Raw genomic sequence first — 27,970 nt, 5'->3', positions numbered from 1 at the left:
CAGGGGAATTTGAACTAGATGATCTTTAAGGTCCCTGCCAACCCCTATGATGCTGTGACATTGATACAAATATATGACTCTCTGGGCCTGATCATCCAGCGAGCTCTTTACCCATGTAGCTGCCCCTCAGTACAGATCATAATGACCTAAGATAACACTTTATTATTGACATGGGAGCTGGACGGTGTGCATTCACCATCATTTCTGTCATGACTGACATCTCTTCTGTGTCACTAGGCCGAAGATGAAGAAGGGTACCGTAAGCTGATTGATCAAAAGAAAGACAGACGCCTGGCCTACTTGTTGCAGCAGACAGATGAGTATGTGGCTAACTTGACTAACCTGGTATGGGAGCATAAACAGGCACAAGCAGCCAAAGAGAAGAAGAAGCGAAGGAGAAGAAAGAAGGCAAGTAGTTACAGCTGATATTTTTAAGCCATTTCTTCTTCAAATCCAATTTAAGTGTTGATAAATGTGGTGATGCCCGATTGTCATACATGTATCAGGGTGTCTAAAATAATCTACACCACCAAATTCTTAATACTGAGGGAACTCATCTATCTCTCCATTGAAATATATATCTATGTTTTATTAACTGAAAAGAAGGTGATAAGAGGCAGAATTATAAAATTCTTAGCTGCTGATCTCCTGATGGCACTAATTTGCTCATGAACTTTGTACATGTAAAAATTGGGACAGATGCATAAGTTAGGATTATTGTACCCAAAAGGAAAACAATGTATCAAAAATACATTCTGGGAAGAAGATGGCAAGAGTCTTAGTTGTGTAGCTGTCTCATCCAGGACACATATTTTAGACCTCCATATTATATACTTGGTGAAGTCCATTTTGTTAGGACCATTGAAAATGGCTAATAAACTTGGCTAGGTTTATTATAGTAAATGGATATTTTGCAGTAATATTATTCATTGTACATTTTCAACCTTTAATTAAAACTTTCCACTTTTCTTTACTTTTCTTCATATGAAATGCAAGAGAAAGTTGTTGAAATTGAACAGGGCAATTTCCAAAAAATAATTCTATATGTGAAATAGTGATTAAGAAGTTATTTTTTATTTTTTATGACCTCAGAGTACCTTTTGTCTCTTGCAGAATATGTAAGAGAATTTTTATAATCTAATTCCATGCATGATTTGCTACTAATTATTGCGACAAATTCTAGCACCATGTTTACAGGGTTTGCTAACAGTACTGGAAATATGCTAAAAAAAAAACAGCATACAAAAAAATATGATCTTGGACATTAATGACCTAAAAAACAGTACATGTTTTTTCCTGCTCTCAAAAAAAAAGTCTGTTCCTCAGAGTTATGTTCTTAACATAGGAACAATAACCTGTCTACAGAATAAAGATGTAATGTGGATGGGGTTCTTGGCCTGTATTACCAGAGAGAACATGCCTGATTAATGTACAAAATGCACAGTAGAGATAATCATTATTGAGACAGCAAGTGGAGGAACTGCATCACTGTAATAATGTAAATAAGTATGTCCACATAGGTGATATGTTTCTTTCTATGTCAGTTTAGTCTAAGTATGTATTAGAAACAGTATTATTTTCTGGCCATGTCAGTAAAGACGTAATTTTTTGTTCCTGAAGTTGAAAGGAAATATGTCCTGTAAATAATATTCAGTGTTTATATATATCCTGCCCTAAAACCTAAGGGAAGATTAGCAAAAAAAAAGAAAAATATGTTTGCTCTGTCTTGGTCATTTGCATCTTTTTGTTTGTAATTAACTTCTTTCCAGCAATCTTTTGCTCATCTGAAGGAAGTAGGAGTTCACACAAATATTACCCTTTATTTTAATCTAGTATTCTATGAATTTGTCATTCCATGACTGTGGAACACATTGCATTTAGTGGGCACTGTGTCTTTTTTGCAAGTCATACACTTTCAATTCCTAAACTTTTATGTTTTGTAATCTGTAATAAAGTTTAATTTCGTAGTACTGTAGTTAATGTTTTGTACCTACAGAAAAACAAAAAAGAGAGTTCTTAGGATTTTCTCCTAGAAATGGCAGTGAGGAAGATGATGAAGAAATAATCTTTGCCAGCTCATTATAGATATCCGAGTGAACCTTATATTCTTAGTAGAATAAAATTTGAGATTAGTCCATTCTTTCTCTGGGATACAGTTTCTGTAATTTTCATTATAGATTTTCCTTGTTTGATTCTTTCATATTCCTCTATTTGTGTTTTCTGTCTATAGCTTCTTACTGTAGTCATGCAAAAGAAAAAATATTCCATATGAGATTTTCATCTTCCAGGCTAGTTCCACTTGCAGTGCAGCTTTTCTCTTTAGTGTTAGTAGTTATTCCTGTCATTATGCAGAAAATTAACAAAACGTGCCTTCCTGATTTTTAATACTGAAATTTCCCCAATTCAGGGGTTAAGTTGTCAACATTAAAGATCAGTTTGCATGGTCCAAAATAAAAGTGCAAAATGTCTGTCATTATTTACATTTATTTTCTTTGTAATATGTTCTGATTTCCAAAATTTTTAACTGTAGGTTATTAGTGTTCTCACAGCAGGTTATGTCTTCTGCACAGTGAACAGTGCTGATGCTTGCTACTTGTCTGTGATTTGAGTTTTAAGGTTCTTTTCCATTGCCTGTAGTCGAGCTATAACAATCTTTATGTATTAGGCAGCATTCTCTAGTGTAAAAGAATGGATCCCAGCCCTGGTTCATCTGGGGAAAAAGTATTCTCAGTCAATGTAGTGTGTTCAGCCAAGAATAGATAAGTGTTTTCGTAACTTATCCTGCCCTTGTGTTTATTTAAAATCTTCACTTCTGGAACAGTTCCTTTCTTTGTCAGCAGTCACACCTGCTGCACCGAAGTGCTGACGCAGGCAGCTTTGAAGCTTGTATTGTTGTTCCTACTGAGCATCAGCTGCTGCTTATTCATTTCAAGTACATACTTTAGATAATGGAATTTAGTGGCAAAGAAAAGGGCTGAAGCAGATATTAAGGATTATATCAATGTTGAGAAGTGCAGCTATTCCTCAAGTATACTTCTTAAACAAAAAAAAAGGAATAACTTGATGGTCTGTATTGATCACTTGCTTTAATAATACTTGGAAGTTTTTTATCTCTAAACACAATTTAAGAGATCGCTTTTTGTTGTTAGTCTGTTCTCTTAACTTTAGTATCCGGAATATTTTGCTATAGTACTACAAAGTCAGCAGTGTGATATAAGGAGAAGATGTAAAATGTCCTTTCTTGCTTAGAATTGTGTAGGAAAGTTTGAATACAGAAGCAAACTATATGTCTTTTTGTTTTCCTCATACTGTGCTGACATTTTAAGTGAGGTAAATACGAATAAGCCTTTAAGAAGATACTGCACATTTCTCAGGTTTGAGAGAAGAAAATATAGCTTTCTCCAGTGAAGGATTCATGGGTTCCTTTTGTTTCTAATTTGAGTAGGGTCTACACATGATTGGAATGTAGTACAAAAAGCTCCAAAAATACTCCTTCTAGTTAGTTGTCAGACCAAAAAACCGGAAATACATATGCAAGACTAAACTGCCTTGCATGAATGTACAATCTGTGATGCCTGCTGACACATTTAGGAGATTAAAGCAGTTTAGAGGAAATTAATAGTAAATAATATGAAAATAATTTATTATTTTACTTGCATTAGAATAGCCTATAAGCAACTGAGCTTTAGGTCTGAGCTGGAAATTGAGTGGGCCAACCACTTCTTACATGCAGATTTATATCATTGACTGAAGTGAGTAGGTACCCTCCTTATGTTAGTAAATTATTTTTGTGTGTTTATTGCTCTGGGCTTATCTCTGCCTATATCCATCCACACCTTCAAAAACATGAATCCCAGGCTGTTCAGAAATAAGTGAAACATATTCATGATCCAAAATATTTACATCATATAAAGTATACTTTCTGTACTTTTAATCTGACCGTAGTATTTATGACTTCTTTATTTGTTGTAGAAAGCTGAGGAAAATGCAGAAGGAGTGGCATCTGGTCTTGGTCCTGATGGAGAGGTATGAATTTTTACAAGGTGTTTTTTTGCTTCTTGTTACTTTTTGGTTTTTAAAAAAAAACAACTTTCCAGTGATTATTCTGGATTTTGTGTCATGGCTATAACTTCAAAAAGAGTTATGATGACAACTGTTCTAGGAGCTGTTTTTTATAAACAGAAATAATAATTATGTAGGTTAACATGTATGCTAGCCTTTTGCTATTCCTAAAATCAAAGACTAAAATGAAAACTATATTGAATCTATCACTGAGTGTGATGAAGTCTGCCTCTCAGTTTTGTTATGTGCTTACAAGAAATATTTTTCTTGCAGTCTAAATATAGACAACTTATTTTCTAGTTTGAGTGCATGAACACGATATAGTCAATCTTCTCATCTTCATAAAAAATACATTGTTGACATTGCATGTAATTATCTTGCAGTCACAGGACTGAGTACAGTGTTGTGATGGATTAAGACATCTGAAAATTCTTTCCTCCTCAGAAGCAAATGGAAATTAGTAATTTTTCTGTCATTCTTCAGATAATATTGTCCATTCAGTAGCACAGCATATGCTGCCTCATTCAGAGCTCTTCTGTTAATACAATTTTTCTCTTCCACTTCATTTTTATATAAAGACTTCAGAATTGTATTTGTTTTACTTGTGCTCTCTTTTTATACTTGGAAGTGATAGTTCTGCTAGTATAGTTAGAGTTATAGCAAAAATACTTCAGTATATTTGTATTTGCACAAGGAAAATGCACATAATATTTCTGTAACTTCAGTTTAATGGAAACTGGCTGTGTTTTGCACTCTGTGAGTCACTACTTAGAACTGTTCAGAATTAGTTTTTCTTGCTCATATGTATTTATTTGGAAAATATTCTTGGGTAAAAAAGTATTAGAAGGCAAAAAGTTTTTGAAGTAAAAAAATCTGTGATTAAACAGGGCAAAAAAATAACATAAAGAGTGATTATACTATTCTAGATCTTTTACAACACAGATAAGAGATTTTGTTTTTACAGCTGCTTCATCAGCTTAGTTGAAGAAGTTAGGACAGTGAATCTTTAAAACAGGCCTTTACTTAGAAAGTTAACTGAATTGTTTGATTCTTATTTCTCAAAAAAAAAAAGCCATAAGGTCCCTGTATGTTCTTCATTACAGATGTCTATTGGTATAAACAACAGGATTAAAGGGCTATAAAATACCTAACTTGTGTCTTGGTCCATGAAAACCAATAGCATGTTCTTTTCCATGTTGTTCTTGTTAATTTACTTGAGATACTGGGGTACATTTGTGGATGTCACATAGAGTATGTTACACACAGAAATACTGTGACTTGGTGTTTGCTTAGTGGGAAAGTGTGGCATCTAGTAACAGAACTTCACTGGTTGTACAGAACTGGAATTTTGATAGTGCTATTAGTTCTTTTTATTATGTAAGAAAAGTATGAAGTTCAGTTGCCTTATAGTGTAAATTGTCACTTGAATTTTTAGCCCATAGATGAGAGCAGTCAGATGAGTGACCTTCCAGTCAAAGTGACTCACACTGAAACAGGCAAAGTTCTTCTGGGACCAGAAGCACCCAAAGCAAGTCAGCTGGATGCTTGGCTGGAAATGAACCCTGGGTAAGTAGTTAGTATACAAAGTAGACTGTTTTTTTCTGTTTGCATTGATGTTTTTCATGTTATACTTTCTTGTTTACCAATTCTATTCTTGTTTCAGTTTATTGTATGTAAGCTGAGTGGGAGATATATTGCACCTATTAGCTTCCCCCTTTTAACTGTAATTAATGATCTTTCTGTCATTTTTGTACAGCTATGAAGTTGCTCCCAGATCAGACAGTGAAGATGAAAGTGGCTCTGAATATGAGGAGGAGGTATGTATCTTCAAAAAGAAATACTGTGACAATACAGTAAAAAACAAGTACTTATTTAATATTTCATTTTCCCCTTCTTCATAATGAAGAGATGGGAGGTGATAGCAGATGTGCAGGTGCTTTAAGACTGTTATGAACAGGAAAATGAATTGATTCTGTAGTTCTTGATTTTTAGCATTTGTTCTTTATATACTCTGTAAAGGCCTAACTGGTAATTGTTGTTAGGAAGAGTAAATAGTTTACTCTGATTATAAATGGTAATAAACCAGATGATTTAGCAGGTTCCTGTTTTAAAATACATCTCAGAAAATGCTGCATTGTGGCTGTGTGCTGAGTGAAATTAACATCTTCAAAGTTTATGCATTGAAGGCTTTATAGGCAATAAAAATCATGGTTACTACTTATGTGTACTAAAATGTTAGGTATTATGACAGGGATTTATATTCAGGCTTTTCAGGGTAGGCTTATTTGATTCAGTATTTGGATGGTGATTTAAATACTGTTGTTATAAAAATTTTGAAAATAATCATACCATTAACCCCTACAAAGATGCCAGCCTTGCAGAGTTATCACATACTATGGATAATGAATAGTGATAATTGCATAGCATTTTCAGATCAGTACTTTCTAAAGGAGAATAGAAATGAGGAATAGAGAAGGACCATGTTCAATCAACAGTCTGGTAGCAGAACTAGGTATAGTACTCAGATCTCCTATGTTTAACAGTCTTTACACTACTAGACCAAACAGCCACTGAAAGTGACTGGACTGTATGATGTTACGGTGTGTGTTTGTAGGAGTAATTTCTGGTTATGTAATTCTACATGTCTGTTAGTTTTAAGGTAGGAGAGAAGGGCCTGATATCTGTCAGATTTTGGAATCTCACTTAGTGAGATTTCAAGTTAATGCTATCTGCTGCAATACTAGTGAAAAGATGAGTTATTTCAAAAAGAGTAAAAATAACTGGTTTTAAAAAATTAAGAAACTAGAGGCCTAAATCAGTAGTACGGGACAGTATTTTAAGCCTTATTAGTTGATCAGACATCTAGAATACAACATAAAAAAATCCACATGGTGTTGGAATACTCTCCATGAATACGGTAGTCAGAGAAAGCCTTTGACAGGGGAAAATAATTTGTATTTCAAAGTATTATTGACTTCCTGTTTGTTAGTGTATGTCAAAAATTAATCATTTTGTTATGCAGCAGTGCAATTTTATTGCAGAATAGGTGTAAATTGAACCTTATGATTCAGATGTCTGTCATAAAACACTTGACCAATGAAAGCTACCAGTATGAGAATGCCATTTGAAAGTATGACTGAGGAACACATTATACTTCCCAGCACTTCTGTTCTTTTTCTGTATTTCTGTAGGATGAGGAAGAAGAATCAAGCAAATTAGAAACAGATGAGAAAATACTCCTGGATCCTAACAGTGAGGAAGTTTCTGAGAAAGATGCAAAGCAAATCATTGAGTGAGTTTTCCTTAAGTACTGTTTATTAGGAACTGTGATATCTAACAGTGGTGTTTCACAAGAGTAGCTTTCCTTAGATTACGGTGAATTGCTTTACTTCTCTGGTATAAATACCTGCCGGAGAAGGAACATGGTAATTTAATTGTATACTCTTTATAATCTTGCACCCTTTGGTGTACTCACCTCACTCACAGCTGTGGACTTGAACTGTTTCTTTAGACATGTAAGCCACGGTCAAAAAATACTTGTTTTTAGGAATTCACTTGAGTTCTTTTTCTGCTTTCCAGGACAGCGAAACAAGATGTGGATGATGAATATAGCATGCAATATAGTGCTAGAGGGTCTCAATCCTACTACACTGTTGCTCATGCTATCACTGAAAGGGTGGAAAAGCAGTCTTCCCTTCTTATTAATGGCACATTAAAACATTATCAGGTGAGAAATCATTAAAACAATAAAATACCTAAAACTTGGGATTATGCTAAACATTTCAGTGTGACCTTTCAAATGGCAAACTGAAAATTTGTTAAGAAATACAAAGGCTGTAGTAGGTTAGAATTTGGAAGTATGGACAAAGCAATGATACGTGTCACAGATAATGTTACATACATACTCCTTGAATAATACAAACTTTTTACAGCTATCTCTACTTTTTCTTCATTACACGTGAACAATATTTTGATTTTGGTATCCTTCTGACTTGTACTTTAATTTCTTACTCTTTTAATTTGTGGTGGATTAACAGTATTTTCCTCCTTCCAATATTTACAAGTTTAGAATTTTATTTTTAATTAAGGTCCTAATATTTTGGGGCAGTGATAGGTGCAACTTGAAAATAAGATAAATATTTTGCTATGGAGGTTGGTGTCACGTGTTCTTCACAGACTTTCGCTGCATTTAGTAACCAAGACCTTTACTATTTTGATATAAGCTAGATTCACATGTGATTGAAAATGTCCTTGATGCATATTTTCTGCACTTCTGCTATCACACAACTTTCTAGTGAACTCCAACAACCTGCATCTTATCTCTATTGAGAACATTGCTTGTATATATAAAAGAATAATTATGTAGACAAAAGAGCTTTCCTCAATTCTGAAGTGACTTTGTAGGTGGGACATAGAGTGACACTACAGATTCCAGTCAGCTCTTGATGACTTAATAGTAAATATTAATCAGTCCACATGTATGTAAGGCCAGTAAATTGGCAATGTTATTTTGGATACTGTCGTGCAGGAAGAACAATTACTTCAAGAGTGTATTGTAGAATTTTCCCTCTGAACTTTCTCAGGCCACCTAATTTCCTGTTCTCTCCATGCATGGGACACACCAAAACTCTGGATATGAGGAGCAGAAACTTCACACATCGGTCAGTAATGTGATAAACACATGTGAAAATCTGTCTGAGAAGGGAAAAGTGCTTTCTAGCAGTATTCCTTGGAGTGTGAAATTCTATGATGTTGATACTGCTAAGCTACAGAACTCTGCCTTCCTTCCATCTCTGGAATTTTATACACAAGGCATATTTGGACAAAGGTGGCCTATTCTGACATGGAGTTTTGAATGGCAAATACTAAGTGGACATGTGCTACAAGAGCTTTAGCATACCAGTGATACAGCTGGCAAGTGTGAGACTTTGTGTTTTGAGCGGTTATGATGAGTTTGGTTTTGAAAGATTTTAATTGACACACACAAATGTCATGAAATACACACAGAAAGCTTCAGCATTTGAGAGTGTTGAAACTGAGGAACAAATACCTGCTGTGGTGTTTATCAGCCTTACTATAAGTGCCTCTGTTGCTTTGTGTGCAGTAGTAAAACCTTTATACATGAAATCTGACTTCATCTTACCGAGTGTTTTAAACAGAACATGTTTTCCATGTAAGGATAGGCAGGGGTCTCCATGCATAAAGTATTACTAAAGGAAATCCAACTTGTAAGTAGACAGGGACATCAGAACATTAGTTCCATGCTGCTGATTTATTGTTAATTATTTTTGTGGGTTTTAAATAACTGAAACTTACTCTTAATTTCAGCTCCAGGGACTGGAGTGGATGGTTTCTCTCTATAATAACAATCTGAATGGAATTTTAGCAGATGAAATGGGACTAGGAAAGACAATACAAACTATTGCTCTGATCACTTACCTGATGGAGCACAAAAGACTCAATGGCCCCTATCTCATCATTGTTCCCTTGTCGTAAGTAATGTGTCTCATTCTGGCATTATTGTCCTAACCATTGTAGATTGGTTTATTTGGAGCACAACACACTGGCAAAACCAGAAAGCTGGTAAAACACTTGATTCTATTAATTTTGGCAAACTGTATTGAATTTACTGTAATTCACTCTTAAGCCAAGTGAGGGGGATGTTTTTTCTTTCCTATTGCATGCAAGCACTTCACCTTTCAGCTTTTAACTGATAATAAAAATCTCTTGCTTAATTCTTTAAGCAGCTGGTGCCTCATCTGATACCATGCAAGCATGCTTTAATGAGGTTGATCTTTCAAGTACTGTATAGGTATCCCTGGATATATGTAGCCTTGATTGATATACACACTTTCATCAGGTGTGCAGATTATGATTGTTTATTGTGCTGCCCCCCCTTTTGCTTTTCCTTAGCTTTTCAAAATGCTGCTTGTTATATAAATTTCTTTCAGCGCATTTTATTTTCTCCAAAGGTCACGTGTGGGTTTTAGGGATTTGAATAAAAAATGTCAGTCATTGTGGAAATCTTGTGTTGAGGATTTGTTATCTTATTTTTATGTGTAATTGACTTGATTGATGTTGAGAGGTTCCCTGGTAATTTCATTAGCTAATTTGTCCACCAGTTATGCTGAGCATGCAAATTTGTTCTAGAATTAGGATAAATTTGATTTGTAGTCATCTCTTGACTTATTTTGAGGTGTCCTCTCTTCTGGCTTTGCTGTAGTAGTAAATGATTAACTAAGATAAATGCCACAGGTGTGCTTAATTGTATGAACACAAATGATAAGCTTAGTTTGAGAAGAAACACCTGGGAGAAGATCTATAAAACAAAAATAGTGGGAGTGTTATTAATGTCAATTTTCATGTCAGCACAGTAAAAAATATGATTTCTTTTATGTACTCCAGTGTTTTTTTTAAAAGTCAGAAGAGCTGAAAGTTCTTTCTTTTATACATTTTAAAAGCTGCCTTTCTCTGCCTTTTCTACCTTGCTAGTATTGCTGCCATCATTGGTCCACTACGAAGAGCATAAAAATAGCAACCAGCTGAAAAACCTCAAGGGGTTTTTTTGCTGTTGTCTCATAATAGCAATTAGCTTCACTATATAGCAACTTTTTTGTTGGGATAAAACAGCAGAAACAGTGTAAGAATGGATCCTCAAAGTAGTGGTTGGTGGCACTATGAGTAGTTCTGCTGGAGTAGAGCAGAGATAAAGTCTGTTGTCAGTTTCATTGGGCTGTAATTGAAACGCTGTAGTGTCCAGTTTTGTATGATATATCTAGTATAGAGGAACTTGAAAATCTATTTTTTGTCCAGAGACACTGTTCTTATTGTTACTATGTTCCAAAATATAAACGTGCATGTAAAACACTACTTTTACTGGTTTCAGAAAAGGCCCTGAATACAAGCTGAATGAGTGTTTCACACATTTTTTTTCTGGTTGTTTCCCTCTGAGATGCTTGTATTTTATTGCACTGTATATAAAGTGCATTTTTAAAAGAAGTTGTTATTTATGTGGGTTGATTACATAAAATGTGTTAAAAAGCTGGCAACCACTTGGGAACACTTAAAAAGTTTGATCTGCAGATGATGAAACATGTTACTTTTTCTCTATAATCTCTATAGGACTTTATCCAATTGGACATATGAATTTGACAAATGGGCTCCTTCAGTGGTGAAGATATCTTACAAGGTTTGATTTGCTTTTTATATGACTGTAGAATTGAAGGAATGAGAACTAGAGACAGTTTTTCCTCTGTCTCTGCAAGCTCTTAAACTATCTGCTCATCAGGTTTTGTCATGTACTAAGCAGTGTGAGTTAGCCATACTAAGAGGACTATCATAAACTGTAAAAGACTGTAGAAGTAAAACAGCTGTAAATCATTGTACAAAATGCAGAACCAAATATTTAATTATCACATTTGCAAGGCTTCTGCTGAGAGTTAAGTATGGTAACTACCTAACATTTTATTCCTAGCTAAATGCTTTTTTGTTTGGCTCCTGTAGTAGTGATATAGCCAAACAATTTATATGGAGACCAGACCACTGGCTTTATATTTCCGTGAGCCCCATCAGCAGCTTTACAGTCCAGCAGAGGTTTAGGAAAGGCGCTCTGACAAGGTCTGGAATTTTATCAATGTATTATTCACAGAATGGTAGGATTGCAGGTTCATCTGATTGCTTATTATCTGCTAATTCATAAAAACAATGTTTTTTCTTCATCAAAGTAAAGAATCACAACTCACGTGTCTCTCTCTTTTAGGGTACACCTGCAATGCGCCGCTCACTTGTTCCTCAGCTTCGAAGTGGAAAATTTAATGTTCTTTTAACTACTTATGAGTACATCATAAAGGACAAACATATCCTTGCTAAGGTAATTTTGACCATTATGTCTCTACAGCAAGACCCAGACACCTTCAAGTGGTACATACCACAAAACACATTTTTATTTTATGGGAAAGTTCCTGGTTGTTCTGTCCTTCAATAAAAGTTATGTCTTTCATTAACTGTTTCTCAGTTTATAATTGAACTTCTCAGTCACAGCTGTCCCTTCTGTAAACACTAGGATTTTCCCAAATGTGTCCAGGGGACTAATTCCTTTGTGCAATTCTGTCAGTACTGTATACCTGGCTGTCCTTGGAAGAACATGACTTTTCTCACCTCTGCATAATATTCAGCCTAATCTGCATCAGTGACTTTTCACTTTTTCGGTTACTTCTGTCCTGAAACTGACTCCTGTTAGGGCCCTTCCAGCTCTGTGGTCACTTTCCCCCACATGACTAGTTACCTATATCATGAATTTGGTATCCAGCCTAAAGAGTCTACACCTTGCACTTCTTAGGGGCTCACTGTCTCTCTACAGGTAGGTATCAAAAATAATTAATTTAAAAAGCCTACTACACTGTAAGACTATTTCATGTGTGCACAAAGCAGAGGTATTTTGCTATACAAAAAAACCATATTGGTTTTCCTGTAGTTTTATTGTTCAGTTTCACTTCATTTTCATCTATTACATTCTGCATATTTACTGCCTATCACTTGTTTGTCCTTTCTAATACAAAGGCAGTGCATTTTCTTAGTATCATTCTGAATGCTTGAGGACAGCTTGAGACTACATAATGTTCTTTTTCCTTTTTTTACCCCGACTCTTTCTGAAAGATAGAAGGACAGCACTATGCCACATATCCTGTCCTGGGAAATGGAATTAGGTAGCACGTGTAAAAGTACAAACTGGTCACATAGTCAGTATGTTGTAGTACGTGTGATACCAGAGCACTTGAACAACAGCTTTCAACATCTGCTGTGATTGCATTTAAGATTTCATATTAATAAATAGATACTTTAGTTGAAAATGCAGTAACTGAGATGTTTTTAATTATGCTGCTTTCTTTTCAAGTAAAAACATAGTATTAGCTGAAACAAAATAAAGTTCAGGGTTGCTGGTGTTTGTGAGCATACTCATCTTTATCTGAAAAGGCTTTTGTCTCCTGTCAAGGTTCTTGGTACAGACAGATTGTTTGCAGTTTATATGGTTTCTTTTTTCCACTGTGAACCATAATCTGGCCTTGAAGAGCCAGTCATTCTAATCTCTTTCCCAGAAATGGAAGGAGTCTGCTTGCTGTTAACTGTTTCAGTTCCAGTCAGAATTCATCATCAGATTGAGTGTACCTAGTGTTTGTCTCTCTGTGTGTTGCTAGCAAGGACACTGATAGTTGCATAATGCTTGATTTGGCTTTCATCAAGGTTGAGACTGATTGATGTCTCAGGCTTTAAGTATTTTTGCTTTATACTTATTGCGAGCACCTTGACAAAGTCTGCCCTGTTCTAACTTTGCCAACTTTTCTTCTTTTTCTTTCAGATTCGGTGGAAGTACATGATAGTAGATGAGGGCCATCGAATGAAGAACCATCACTGCAAGCTGACTCAGGTCTTGAATACTCACTATGTGGCCCCTCGGCGAATCCTGCTGACTGGGACTCCTTTGCAGAACAAGTTGCCTGAACTTTGGGCTCTCCTCAATTTCCTTCTTCCAACCATTTTCAAGAGCTGCAGCACCTTTGAGCAGTGGTTCAACGCTCCATTTGCCATGACTGGAGAAAGGGTACTGTGGCAGTGTTTTTTTAAAAGATCAGAAATAAACCACTTTGATGAAAACAGAAAAGAGCTTACTCAGAAGGATTAGTGTTTGAACTTTAGTTATGTTAAGAATTTAGCATAACTAAAAGACCCCTTTTTTATAATACCAAAATTTTAAGGTTTAAACTGCATTTTTTGACTCGGTGTCACTTTGGTTGTAAGATGCAAATAATCATTGCACATTCTTAGCATTCCATGTGAGAGAAGACGTTAACTAATATATTTGAGTTGCCTTGTAGTGACTTTTATAAACTTTTCTAGGTGGACTTAAATGAGGAAGAAACTATTCTGATCATCCGTCGTCTGCATAAAGTGCTTCGGCCCTTCTTGCTGAGAAGACTGAAGAAGGAGGTTGAGTCTCAACTCCCAGAAAAGGTTTGCAATGAGAGGAGTTTTGGAAGGGGTTTAATAATCTTTCTAAGCATTAACTTTTGAGATTTATTTTGCAGAACAGGACTTCTATAGTGTGTGTTTATTTATACATAAAATTATTTTCTGATTTCAAAGGAAATTATTTTTATTTCTGGATAATTATTTTGTCCCATTGTGTCCTCCTCTGCAATTCTGCATCCCTTTTCACAGAATAACAGCAACTAAAATTTAAAAAAAAAGTAAATTTGAAGGTGTGATAAGGAAAAGTTGGTTTTAAGGTAAACTGGATTAAAACCAAACCAAACTGAAATACTTATAAGGTGTGTTATGAGCTGACTGGCTAAATGGATGGAGAACTGTGTACAGATGCTTAGAGACAATACAAAGAAAGGCATTTTAAATTATTTTTCATCTTTGTAATCATGTAAATACTACTTATGTTGCAAATTTCTGTTCCTTCAAAAGTCAAATTCTCAATATCCTCAGAAGAATTTATTTGAGAATAAAAGATGTTTGCATTTGAAAATAATACTTAAATCAAACCACTGACAAATCCAGTAATAGGCATTGGAGAGGCAAAATTTTCAAGTTACACACACACTCATACTCGGAAGACCATGTTTATTTTTGTTGCTATTATCTGAGAAAAGAAGTTTATCCAGCCATGAGGATTGAACATGGGGGCAGAAGCCGAATCAAGTTCATTTGCTCTTGCAAATGTTGGTAAACATTAAAGAAAGTAACTTCTCTTTAAGGAGTTTATACTCTTGTCTTTTTGAGAAGAAAATAACCTGATAGTTTTCTTCCTGTTTACTTATTAAACATGAGGAATCTTATGCATTGTCTTTCCTTCATAGCTTGAAAGATTTCTAGCCTCTAGTGTGGTTTTGTTATGTTACAGTTTTTGTTTGACATAACTTAATAAAACTGTAGTGATTATAATCTGGACATTGGGCAATAGAAAAAATCGCATAAAATTGGTGTGTGAAGTCTTTCTGTTACTGTTTTTAAATCTAGTATGCAGTTAAGAACTAAATATAGTTTTGCAAAGCTGAAGTCAGCCTGAATGTAGCAATCATACAATCAATACTGTATTAATTCCTAGTGTTTTAGTGGATGTTGAGAAAATGGTGGCAGTCTAGATAAACATTATGCCAGTTAGACTCTATAATCACTAGATACATAGTGATGATACTTTTATGATGCTTTGCTTGATACTTTTATAATACTTAACACACAAAATAAATTCAATTGGTTATTAAACATAAAATAGTTTTTTAGTTGCATGTTAATTTCAAAATTAGTTTAAAGTTATTTTTTTAGATTTTAAAAATTAGAGAGTGAGAAATAAAGTATGTTTGGTAATCTTGCAGTTGCATCTTTAGGATCCAGCTGTCTCACTGCAGCTGTGACTCATAAATACTCGTTTCTGTGCTTGCAGTTGCATTGCTGGTCATTGAAACTTTATGTGGCGATCTGGTAGATAGAAGATTAGTAAGGTTTTTTTGTTTTGTTGTAGAATGACAAGAACTTGCAGTTAGTTCTGACTAACATTATTATGCCAGCATGTTCATGGTTTGGGTTTTTTTTTTTAAATACCAGGTGGAATATGTGATCAAATGTGATATGTCAGCTCTTCAAAAGATCCTGTACCGTCACATGCAAGCCAAGGGGATCCTTCTCACAGATGGTTCTGAAAAAGACAAGAAGGTACAAAAGAAAGACTAAAATATGAAGGAAATAATGTATTATGAGTGAACATGTTAATAACATGACTTCTGTTTTATAAAATTAATGTATAGATCCTTACTGCGGGTATCTCCCAGGGGAAGAGAAATTTCAGGCATGCCTTTTAGTTACAAGACAGCAGCTATTCACAAGGATTTGTAGTTGCACTCAGTTGTATTCAGTGTAGTTGCACTGCCTTCCTGCAAACAGACAATGTTTGAGAAAAAACTGCATTTTCCTTGGCTGAGCTTAATTCAGTAATATATCTGAATAATTGTGTTTGTGGGAGTGATGGCTAGAGATGATCATTTATCTTGTTTTTCAGAGCGATTAGTTAAGTCTTGTTTCAGTTAGCTAGGACTGTATGCTTGCATTCATCCTTACAAGATCTGTTGGTGACAAAATTATTTGAGATCAGGAAGATTAAATGTCATATAGTCAGATTTAGACTTTGTAGTTGTAAATGTTGGTTATGCTGTCATGGGGTTTGATCCAGTCACTACTGAGTAAAGAAATTGCCATTCTTCAACTTTTCATGTGATAACAAATTTGAAATATAGTAAATGCGAAATACTTTGAACAGACACTACAGAATATCTAGAATATAAGAGTTTCAGTTTGCACCCTCTAGTGTTTATATATAGTGCACATGTAGTCTTTCCATTATCCGTTTTCATGTTGCATTGGTACGAAGAAATACTTTGGTGATTTTTCTCTTCAGTATCTTATTTTACCTTCCTAGTTCTTTGCAGTCAAATTGTTTTCTTTACTGGTGCTTAATTAAACTCTAGCAAAAGGGCTCTTTTTGACTGGATATTGAAACGCATCTTCATAGTTTGAACACCTTTTAGACATTAATTCATATTCCTCAGTTGTATTTTTAATGCATTTTTTTCAGTTTGGTGTCTGTGTTTGTCCTAAAAAAGTTCATTTTGTATCACAGTCTTCCACTTCTTTTTCTGGTCTTTTTTTCATCTGCTCAGACATTTCCATGCATTTTTCCCTACCTGTTTCTCGACCTGTGTGATTAACCGGTTAAAATTGCCTTTGCTGTCATCTGAACACTTCCCTTGCCATCCACTCTCCCCAGGGGGCTAAAATTTTTCCTTTCTTGCAACTCTCTCCTAAATGACTTTTTTAAAAAATGTTAAATCAAACTGTTATCACTGCTACATGTTGTCAGTAAAGGGAGGTGGTTGTTAAGATTGCTTAGCTTCAATGATCAAGCAACCATTGTGTTATGAAAAAAATCATGTCCTTCTGCAGCTCTGGCCTGGACCCAGCTGAGATTAGAGACAATTCACTCAGATGGAAAGCTCTAGGAAATTATTTTTATAACAAATATGAACTGCATTTTTGGAGCAAATTAGACATGATCTTAGAACAAAACCAAGTTTTAAATATATGGAGTGCCCCCTTCAAATGGACTATCTCTAGATGAAAGTGTCTGATGAGTGTCCTGGTTCTACAAGATTACCATAGTGTATGTTTTATTACCTGTAGTGTATGTTTTGAGAATATGCTTCCTTAAATAATATTACTCACAAAGTTGTTGAGCTTTTGCATTTTAGTATCTCTGGCCTGATGTTTTGCTTGGCCTGATGTTTGCTTGGAGTAAGAAATCCATATATTGAGTTAATGGATTGGAGAAGCTACTATGGAATTGAAAATAGTCCAGCTAGAATTACTTCTGTTAGATGGTTCAGACACTATGAAGTTTGTATGGTTTCATATTAAACAGAATAAATAAGCAGGACAGTATCAAGAATACTGCAGGTAGAAATCTAGTGAACTTTATCAATTCCTTCCAGCTCTTGCTTTTTCATTACAGAGCATCCTTATGACAGATGAATTTATAGAGCAAGACAATAGTTTTTTGATTTTTGTTGTTTTGATTCGTCCTGGTTTGTTTTTTTCTTATTGTAGAGCTTTGTTGTGTTTTGATTTCCTTTTGTTTTTTTTTTTTAATTAGTGATGTAATGTTTGGATTTGGGATAAAAGTATGTTGAAAGAATATATTCTTAAGCTGAGGAATTAATTATTTGGTTTGAATTGTTTGTACCCATAGGGAAAAGGTGGAGCAAAAACTCTTATGAACACTATCATGCAATTGAGAAAGATATGCAATCACCCATACATGTTTCAACACATTGAGGTAAGACTGATAGGTCTGATTTTGAGAGTTATTTTTATTCAGTAAAATAGGATAGGATAGTAGAAAACTGCTGCTAAAGCTTATGTGTGTGGGAGGAGACATCTCTGTCCACATAATTTATACTGGAAGGGACAGATTCAGAAAAAAATATGTATTATAGTCAACAAGTGCCATCTTTTTATTGATAATCCAAAGTCTGTTTTTAAAATAGTTAATTTTATGGAGCAGTGTCATTAAAAAGTGAAGAGTTTTTTATTAATTTAAGACAACCCAGAGCTATTTTTTGCATTTGTGTACTCCAAATTCATTACGTATAGACACTGGCTCAAAATATCATGTGTAGAATCTCTGTAGTTAGCAGACTGCTAATCTTCTGCAGTGTCGACTGCAATTGTTCTATTCTATCCATGTTGTTTTTCAGCAAAAATGTACTCTATATACCATCTCTCAATAGGACCTAAGTATAGCAATGTAATATATCTCAAAAGATAGAAAGGCTCATAGATATCTGGTATATAGCCAAATTTATGAAAATATAATTAAACGCCTACTGTGATATAGTATTTTTTTATTATTATTATTATTATTCTTGTTGTAGTAGTTTTCTCTCTTTGTGATCTTGTATGCTGAGTAATTAAATTGAGTAATTTGCAGGTGGATCATCTACTGATCAGTATAAATTAATAATCAGTATTCTACCGTGTTTGTAATCTGGTAAAACGTGTGCTGCAGAAGTCAGTTCTACAAATCATGAATTTCAAATAATTGTACAGGAAAACATTAAGCAGAGCACTGTTACCACAAGGTGGTTTCCAAGAGTATGAACATAATTGAATGCAACCCACAATACTCATATATTTAATTTGATTTCTATAAGAACTTGTAGTTTTTGACTGCTGTGTATTTTGTAATAAGTTTATTGCTTATAACTCTGCAGGAGTCCTTCGCTGAACATCTGGGCTACTCAAATGGGGTCATTAACGGGTAACTCTCTGTTTTTCCTGCTGTCCATAGTGTTGTATTGGAATTAATGATAACTTTATTTTTCTGGAAGCCACATGCTAGGGAACTCAAGCATTTCATACACAGGCAGAGGAAGTACAGGGCACATATGTAAAGCAAAACTTAGTAGTAATAGAAGTGTTACAGGATCTTTTCATGACTGTCCGTCTCCTTCAGGATGGTAGACAGAAAAGACTCTTGTCTTCCTTTTCCCTTATTTTGAAATAATATACCATCTGAAATTCATTGGGATGACTCTTCAGAGATATCTGTTAGGATTTTCTTCTCTTTATTGTTACTTTTGCCTTCTACTTTTCCTTTTTTACTATCTCTTTTCCAAATTAAAGTTGCATTTCTTCCATTTTCTGAAATGAAAAAGATTTGTTTTATTTTTCTTGACACTCTGTGCAGCTGTCAAGTTAATGGATGCTTTCTAAACAAAAAGTGTGTATGATCCACCTGACTTTCTTCCTGTTTAGGTACTAATGATATATTTTTTTCCTTATCTAGTATACCAGACTCTTTGTGGCCTTAGCTAGTATACCAAAATACTTGTCTCCCAAACAGTTTAGGCTGATTACAGATGAGTGCATGTCAGAAGGCTATGTATCATCTGGATTTTGTGCCATTGCTAATGATAAATTGTATTTTGAGAGTGCAGACTCAAGGTTAGAGAAACATTGCATGAAGTTTATTCCTGTAAAGTGTATCACTGTGGTGTTGATTTAGATGTTCTGTTTACTTATATTCATATTCTGGGTTGTGGGTTGCATTTCTGTGCTAGGAGTTGGTTTTGCAATTCTTGCATAGAAGACAAAAGAGTAGCTAATCAAAACAGCTAAATACTGTTCGGGATGACCAAGTTGTATGGCTAAAGAGTGTATGTCAGACTCCTGCCACTATCTCCATATATTAGTTCCATTTGCAATACTTCACTTCTACATGTGTGGTAGTTGAGTGGAAAACGGGGTAATTTCCAACAAATGCTTGATGAATACAATTTAAAACTGCAGTTGCAACTGAAAGTTGTTTTTAATGCCAGTTGAAAACAAAGCAAGAGGTGAATGTCTTAGCTTATAGAATGCTTATTTAGCTAAGAAATAGCGTTTGTTTTAATAAATAATGAAAAAGAATTGAGTGATTGAAAGTCAGCACAATTTCTGTAATTGAAAAAAATTCAGGAAAATGGGACTTTGCATGTGTTTATTTTCATCAACATGTGCAATTTTAAAGAAAGAAAAGTGCTATTAGTCTTGTTTAGATTAAGTAAATTAGTCTTTTTGTTATACTCTGACATGATAATGACTACAGACTTTTAAATGTGGGCTTATTCTGGTATTTACTTTGCTGCTTCTCTCCAACAGAGCTGAACTTTATCGGGCCTCAGGGAAGTTTGAGCTACTCGATCGTATTCTACCAAAGTTACGAGCTACTAACCATCGTGTGCTTCTTTTCTGTCAAATGACATCACTCATGACCATTATGGAAGATTACTTTGCATTTCGAAATTTCCTTTACTTGCGCCTCGATGGTAAGCTAAATGAAAAAAGGATAAATACTAAGATAAAAGGTAGTATCCTTCATTAGTTTGGGCATGGGAGCCCTGGATTCTCCTGCCAATATTTTCATAACAGTGTGTTGTGACTATACAAGAGTGAAAACAGGTTCAAAATACTGTTTATAATCTTGCAAGTGTATTTACCATGAAGTTATGCCAGTAGACCCTTCAGTGGCAGTTTAGTAGAATTTCTCATATTCTTCTACACAAAGAAGGTACTGAGAAAGACGTACTTTTGCTTCTGTTGGTAGTATTTCTCTCTGTCTCTTTCAGTGTTTTATTTTTTCTGTTTAATCTGCGGACCATTTGGTCAATGGATTCTTCTGATAAACATTCAGATCTATACCAGGAATGCAGCTTATGTATAGATTTGCTGCTTCGAGGCTCATCTCTTTTTCACATACGGTTTAAAATCCAAGGTTCCCAATCAGTCATCACTATCTAAGTTACCTGAAAATCTTCTCATGATAAGAGATGATAATGCCAGTGTTAGGCCTGTATTCCAGTGGAATAAATTGATTTTTGTCTGTTTAAAATTCAGCTGCTATCATTCACAAGGTAGCTGAATTTCAGTGTGATGCCTGAATTTCACAGGTTGATCAAAAGCCTCAATTATTTCATGTGTAGATATGTTTTATTACTTCAAACAAAAAGATGGTTTAGAAACATTTTAGATACTAATATCTTTGTTCTGTTCAGTGTCTCTGTTGAGTGTTCAATATCTTTGTGGATGGTCTGGATGAGGGGATTGAATGTATCCCCAGTAGATTCACAGACCGCCCTTGGGTCACAGCAACCCCAGGCAGTGCCACAGGCTGGGGCAGAGTGGCTGCAAAGCTGCCACAGGAAAAGGCCCTGGGGGTGCTGGTGACAGCAGCTGAGCGTGAGCCAGCAGTGCCCAGGTGGCCAAGAAGGCCAATGGCATCCTGGCCTGTGCCAGCAATGGTGTGGCCAGCAGGAGCAGGGCAGGGATTGACCCCCTGTACTCAGTGAGTACCCACTGGAGAGGCCATACTCTCAGTTCTGTGTTCAGTTCTGGGTCCCTCGCTCCAAGAAGGACATTGAGGTTGCTGGAGCATGTCCAGAAAAGGGCAGCGGTTCTGGGCAGGGGTCTGGGAATACGTCCTGGAAGAGGCAGCTGAGGCAGCTGAGGGAGCTGGGGCTGTTTAGCCTGGAGAAGAGGAGGGTCAGGGGAGACCTCATCACACTCTACAACACCCTGAAAGGAGGCTGTAGTCTGGTGGAGGTCAGTCTCTGCTCACAGGCGGCCAGTGACAGGACGAGAGGACACTGTCTGATGCTGCACCAGGGGAAGTTCAGGTTGGGCACTAGGAGGAATTTCTTCACAGAAAGAGATTGGGCATTGGAATGGCCTGCCCAGGAACATGGGAACGTCACCATCCATTAAAGTGTTTGAGGAAAGATTGGCTGTAGCACGCAGTGCTGTAATTGAGTACACAAGGTAGTGTTTGATCAAAGGTTGGACTCGATGATCTCAGAGCAAATCTATTTGATTTGCTAATTGAGTCCTGCAATTCTATGAAAGAAAAATTAAAAATAATCCCATGTAAGTTTTAAACCAGTGCGAAAGAAGTTTCCATTTTGGTCTTCTTCCATGATGATGATCTCTACCTCATACTGAGCTTCTTAAATAGTGATCATTTTTGCTTAATGTTTTATCTCATACATAGTAGTATTACATAGGACCAGCAGCATTTAGCAGAATGCTTTTTGGTAGAGAAGCAATGATTTCAGGTAAATACAGAGAAGAGTGTGAGTGAGACTTAAAGCTTCTTCTGAACATTTTTAACAGTGTTTTAAATTGACTCTTAACTTCATGCTTTAATCAGAAGAAAAAGTAGTACCAAGAAATATTCTCATCTTTTATTAATATTAATGAACATGAAGTTGAACCAGTATTATCCTTGAATGTAAATTGGGATTATGAAATGGACACACAAATGAGCTATCTCACTGTGCCATAGAATGCCAAAACTGTCTGAAGAGCAGAGGGCATGCTAACAAAGCCCTCTTCATACCTCTGGCCTGCATGTGCTTTAATACTTCTATTCAAGACAAATAAATTACATTACATTTTAAATGTTTTAGATAACTTTACATCATATATTTTTAAATGGATTCCTTTTCATGCTAGAATATTTATGGCAAGACGCAATATGGTAAATACACCTCATTGGCTTTTTCAGGTAGTTTATTAAATTGCATAAACCATTCTTCTTCCTTTCCAGTTTCATAATGACAGATACTTTCATACTGGGATATAATCTATCCAGGTTCTGCCCAGATGACTTCTTACATGGAGTGTTTCCTACCCAGTTCACAAGCTTATTGGGTTCACTGTGTCAGCAGTGGGCTCGCAGTTTGGCTGTATGATTGTGGTGGCTACAGACGGGTGGAGTTAATTTTCCTCCTAGCAGCCAGTGTAATGCTGTGCTTTGCACTTGTTACACCACCAGTGACATCACCCCAGTTAGGCTATTGTTAGGCTATTGCTGAGCAGCACTTGCAGTGTCAAGGCTTTCTCTCCAAACACACCTTTCCCCCAAGGCCTGTAAGGCTGCATTGAACTGGCACCCAGGTAAGACAGCTGACCCAGGCTGACCAAAGGGTTACGAACAGCTATAAACCTGAACCAAAACCTGAGGGAAAAGTGGAGGATGCAGGGACATTGCTTGCCATGGCATTTGTCTTTCCAATTAGTCATTACAGGTGCTGAGACCCTGCTTCCCAGGAAGCAGCTGGACATCTGTTTGCTGCTGAGAAACGTAAATAAATTCCTCTTCTTGTCCTTGCACACACACCTTTCACTTCTATTAAGCTGCCTTTTTCTCAGTACAGGAGCTTTTCTGTTTTATTTCCTCCCCATGTACTGCTGAGTGTGGGGAGGCAGGGGTCTATATGTGGAAGCCAGTTGGGGAACAACCCACCATAGTAATAAAAAAAAAATTGTCGTGTCATCTTCTATGATTATATCACCCTGAAGTTTAAGAATTTGCAGTCTTTTGGCATTAACTATGACTCCCAAGGCAAACAGTGACATTTTGATAAATCTCTATATAAGTAGCTTTTAAGAATATTTAATGCTGCTCTAGCCAGAAGGCATTAATCAAAACTAGAGCTCTTTTCTGTTTGTATATAGTAGTTTCAATTGAAATTTATATGAGTTACAAAAAGGTATAACAATGTTAGCCAACATTTTAACATCTACTTTAAAAATGTCAAAACAAATGCATTTAAAGAGACCTTTAGAAGTCCATCTCATAGGTGTGATAGACAGTTGACCTAAACATTCATGGCCAGTGTTATGGAAAATGTGGCAGAGATGTCAAAAAGCAGTGCACTAAAATACCCTTTCACATGTAGTTTTAGCAACAGATGTTACATTTATACTATTTCCGTTCACAACTTTAGTATATGATATTTTTAATTTTTTTTTTCAGGAACAACAAAATCAGAGGATCGAGCTGCTCTGTTGAAGAAGTTCAATGAACCTGGATCACAATACTTTATCTTTTTGCTGAGTACAAGGGCTGGAGGGCTAGGCTTAAATCTCCAGGCTGCTGACACTGTTATAATCTTTGACAGTGACTGGAATCCTCATCAGGTTGTATTTATTTTCTTATCTTCATAAAATGTGCAAAGAATCCATGATGATTTTTTGAACTGCTTCTTTAAATAGATGATGTAGCCTGGGATGAAAGGAAAAAATCCAAGGAAGACATAAAATGCTGCTTTGAGAGGAATTAGTGAGGCAAACTGCCACAATCAGGAAATGTTTTCATTTGAATAGGTGAACTAATTCTGTGCCTATATATATATTTTATCTGAGTCTTGGAGTATCCTCAGTGCTAGGAGTGTTATAAACTTGCTTCATTAGTATAACTGTACTCATTCTTTAACCCTTAGGATATAGTAACCAAGTCACTGGCCTTTGGTAGGTAGTTTGTAATGCTTCAGTAAAGTATTACACACCATGCTGAATGCTGCCTGTCTCATGAAATAAGGTGACCATGTGAGTGATCATGTGAGTCTTGGTCTGAGGACAACTTACTCTGTGGTGGTTAGTAGTAACTAGATACCAGAAGAAGATGATATCACACCCACTTTGGCTTGTTTTAAAAAGCCAGAAGGGGTAGATTGAATTATGCCTTTGCCACCTTTTTTTTCCCCTATTTGTAAGAAAGTAAATTCAATATCCCTGGAAGTGCATAGTTGTGTGTGTGTTTTCAGTTATTGTGCAAATGTATTCAATTCACATAATACTCAATGACCACATGTAAAATGTACGGGAGGCGAGACTAAAAAGAGTTTTACTATCTGTGTTCACTCTCTCTGTTAAATTATTCTCTGTGTTCTTTGCCTAATAGGACTTGCAAGCCCAGGATAGAGCTCACCGAATTGGTCAGCAGAATGAAGTTAGAGTCCTGCGACTGTGCACTGTGAACAGTGTGGAAGAGAAGATACTTGCTGCGGCAAAGTATAAGCTGAATGTAGATCAAAAAGTTATTCAGGCAGGAATGTTTGATCAGAAATCTTCAAGCCATGAAAGGAGAGCTTTCCTCCAAGCTATATTGGAGCATGAAGAAGAAAATGAGGTAAGGTGGTTAGAAATAACTACTCAAGAAGTACTGACTCTTCTTTTATTCATCATTTACAAAGATTGTCATAACTCTTGAAATTAAAAATTTCATTATCATTTCTTACCATCCATTTAGAGAAATAACTTAATTTTTATCTTTTTTTATGGTCACAGTAATAGATTGAAAACTACTGGTTGTGATGTAATGGTTATGGTTAAATCTTAGTGTAGAAGTATGCTTTCCAACTTAAAACCCAATCTAGCCTTTATAATTTTGGCAAATAATTGCATTCAAACAGAGATTTTTTTTTCCAGAACACATTATAAACCATTTCCTAAGTCCAATATATGTGTTCTGCTAGGCACTTTGATTTCCAGACATGCTGAGCAGCTAGTACTACCTAGGTTCAGTTTTGAAGGACCCCGCTTATTGTACTTCATTTGGAATCTATTTAAGAGTTAAGATCTGCTTTGATATGCCTTGGGCTTAGGACAAGCCCAAAAGTAACTGTTTCTTTCTGATGCCATGTCCAGCCCAGACTTCTCATCACCACTTTCTCTTTCAGAAATAATTAGCGGTTTTAAAAGAGCTGTCAAGTCTTTGCTTTTAAAAGTGGGAAGTGAGGTTCTTTTAATAGTGGGAAGTGAAGGACACTGAGTGTCCTCTTTTCATTGTGTTCTTTTATGGAACTCTGAGTATGGAATGATAAGTCTATTCTTTCACCTGTCATTGCAGATTCTTCCCTTAATTTGAACAAAATTCAATATTTGGACAAAAGCTGTATTTGGGAGAAATTAAATAAATGTGTCAGTTATACTGATGACGCACAAAGAGAAATTTTTGATCAGCACTGACTTTTTCCCAACTTGAAAATACCCTGAACTGGTTAAAGACAGAGCTTTTGAGACCAATCTTGCCTCTGAGTGGAGCCTGTGTGTGTGAATAGGGGTACACTCATAGGAGATTCTACAGCCTGTGTTTCACTAGCATCTTCGTTATATGGAGTAAAGTTTCAAAGATCAAGGAGTTTACTTCTTTAGTCATTAATCCTCTTGTGTAAACTCTGCATTGAGCATTTAGAAAAGCATGATTAAGATGAAATTTTGTGTTGTTTTAGCATTTTTCATAGAAATTAAAGAAGAGTGACAAAACTTTTTTATCAGTAATTGTCTTATTTGTGGTGTTAATGCAGAAATTTGGTGATATTCGTATGTACCATTTTTGATTAAGTAAACCTGTAGTTCTAAAGCAGACCACACTCCCTATATGAGTAGGAAACCAGCAGACATTTTCAGTAATCCTCTGAATTTTTTTAAAAATTGGAGTACATTTGTTTCTGAAGCATTTATCTGACAGTGTTTCAGAAGTCAGGGCTGCTGCTAGGCCTGCATGACATGCCTTATTTTGTAGATGACTTCAGAACAATTTGTTTCTTGCGTGTTATATACTTAATCTGCCATCCTGAAGCAAGCAGATTTAAAAACTGTTTATTTGCCATAGCCCACCATCAGTCTTTAAAGCATTGATGTTGTAGTCTGACTCCTAGCTGAAGCTTTCGATTAATACTTCTTTATGAACAGAGACTATTCAAAACTCTGCCCAAACACTCAGCCTCTTGAGGACTAGGAGGAATTGAATGTGCACCATCCTGCAATGGTCAGCCATTGCTCCTTCATTTCAGCAGCACTGAGTGTCAAGTGGGAGATTGATGGGAAAAAAGTAAACCTCTTACTTAAATTATCAACAATATTGACACAGCTTTGACTTACAGATGCCAACTGGCACATCTAACAAAGATATTGTTTACTGATAATCTAGTTAAATATTCCCATGCTAAGCAAGCTTTAAACTTTTCACATTTGAGCGTAGGAAGAACTTAGGTCTGTAGCATAGTGTAATATTTGTTCAGAAAGCCCTGCGTAGAGTGACCTGTTGTCTGTGGTTTCAGAATAATTCAGGGAGGAAGTCTGAATATTTTAGGCTTTGTTTTAAAGTGGGTATCATAATGGTTTCAGCTTTAATATTTTCAGTTGAACACTACAGTTCTAAATTGTTTTTCTAGTGACTCTTTCTGTTTTTATTAAATAATCCATTTTGCAATAAAATTTTCACATCTCAATTTGTAAGCAGAAAATGGTCAAGAGAAAGTGATTCAGGCAGGGTTATTTTCCAGCATAAAAACATGTCTTGTTCTTTTCATTTAATCAGGAATTTTTCAGTCATCTTGCTTTGATGGGAAAAAACCCTCAAAATCTAGAATGGTATTTCTGAAGGAATATTGTAGAATAGCAGCACAGAAATACATCTGTTTTAACCAAAGCACTAACTGTGCTTCTGAGCCAAGAAAACCACAAGCCAAAATTTCCTGGTTTTGTATTTGGTCATTTCCTCATTCTCAAATTTTGAAGGGAGTAATAATTGTCATTTGTCATTCTTACCATCTTATTTTGTTACTTCTGAATAGCTGAACACTTTAAAAGGTTTCATTTCAGTTTAAGTGCTCCCACATGTTGTCAGAGAAAGAGGGCCAGTGGAGCTCTGAACTGAGGGAGACTGTTAGTTCAAGGTGCATGTGAGTACTTCGTAATAATTTTATCCATCTTTCTAACCAGGAAGAAGATGAAGTTCCTGATGATGAGACGCTGAATCAGATGATTGCTCGACGTGAGGAGGAATTTGATCTCTTTATGGTGAGGATGTGTAATCATAGAAAAATCTTCTTCTTCTAGTGTTTTTAATAAAAGCCTTAACCTTTTTATCACTCAGGTTTGTCAAAACTTTACTAGAGAAGTAGGTTTTATTTACTTGTGTTGTTCATCTGAGGAAAAAAGTCTAGTCTGCTTAAATACAGAGTTCCTC

The 27,970-nt window shown here is 35.7% G+C and overlaps 1 protein-coding gene across 3 annotated transcripts in view; it reads left to right on the top strand.

The window, feature by feature from the left end:
• The window catches only part of SMARCA2 (SWI/SNF related, matrix associated, actin dependent regulator of chromatin, subfamily a, member 2), a 115,614-nt gene that overhangs the window by 43,147 nt on the left and 44,497 nt on the right, over positions 1–27,970 (top strand). For all 3 annotated transcript variants that reach the window (XM_058824535.1, XM_058824537.1, XM_058824536.1), the window contains exons 10-27: positions 238–408; positions 3,973–4,026; positions 5,498–5,628; positions 5,819–5,879; positions 7,254–7,354; positions 7,642–7,789; positions 9,391–9,554; positions 11,185–11,251; positions 11,822–11,932; positions 13,418–13,660; positions 13,957–14,070; positions 15,670–15,777; positions 17,864–17,950; positions 18,888–18,934; positions 20,317–20,483; positions 23,972–24,135; positions 24,899–25,126; positions 27,724–27,801. In XM_058824535.1, coding sequence (XP_058680518.1) covers positions 238–408; positions 3,973–4,026; positions 5,498–5,628; positions 5,819–5,879; positions 7,254–7,354; positions 7,642–7,789; positions 9,391–9,554; positions 11,185–11,251; positions 11,822–11,932; positions 13,418–13,660; positions 13,957–14,070; positions 15,670–15,777; positions 17,864–17,950; positions 18,888–18,934; positions 20,317–20,483; positions 23,972–24,135; positions 24,899–25,126; positions 27,724–27,801 — 2,244 coding nt within the window. The remainder of the gene's footprint in view (positions 1–237; positions 409–3,972; positions 4,027–5,497; positions 5,629–5,818; positions 5,880–7,253; positions 7,355–7,641; positions 7,790–9,390; positions 9,555–11,184; positions 11,252–11,821; positions 11,933–13,417; positions 13,661–13,956; positions 14,071–15,669; positions 15,778–17,863; positions 17,951–18,887; positions 18,935–20,316; positions 20,484–23,971; positions 24,136–24,898; positions 25,127–27,723; positions 27,802–27,970) is intronic.

The sequence above is a fragment of the Ammospiza caudacuta genome, chromosome Z (genome assembly GCF_027887145.1).
Source record: "Ammospiza caudacuta isolate bAmmCau1 chromosome Z, bAmmCau1.pri, whole genome shotgun sequence".
NCBI classification, from domain to species: Eukaryota; Metazoa; Chordata; class Aves; order Passeriformes; family Passerellidae; genus Ammospiza; species Ammospiza caudacuta.
Note: the sequence above shows the minus strand (reverse complement) of the source record. Positions and strands in the feature narration are given on the sequence as shown.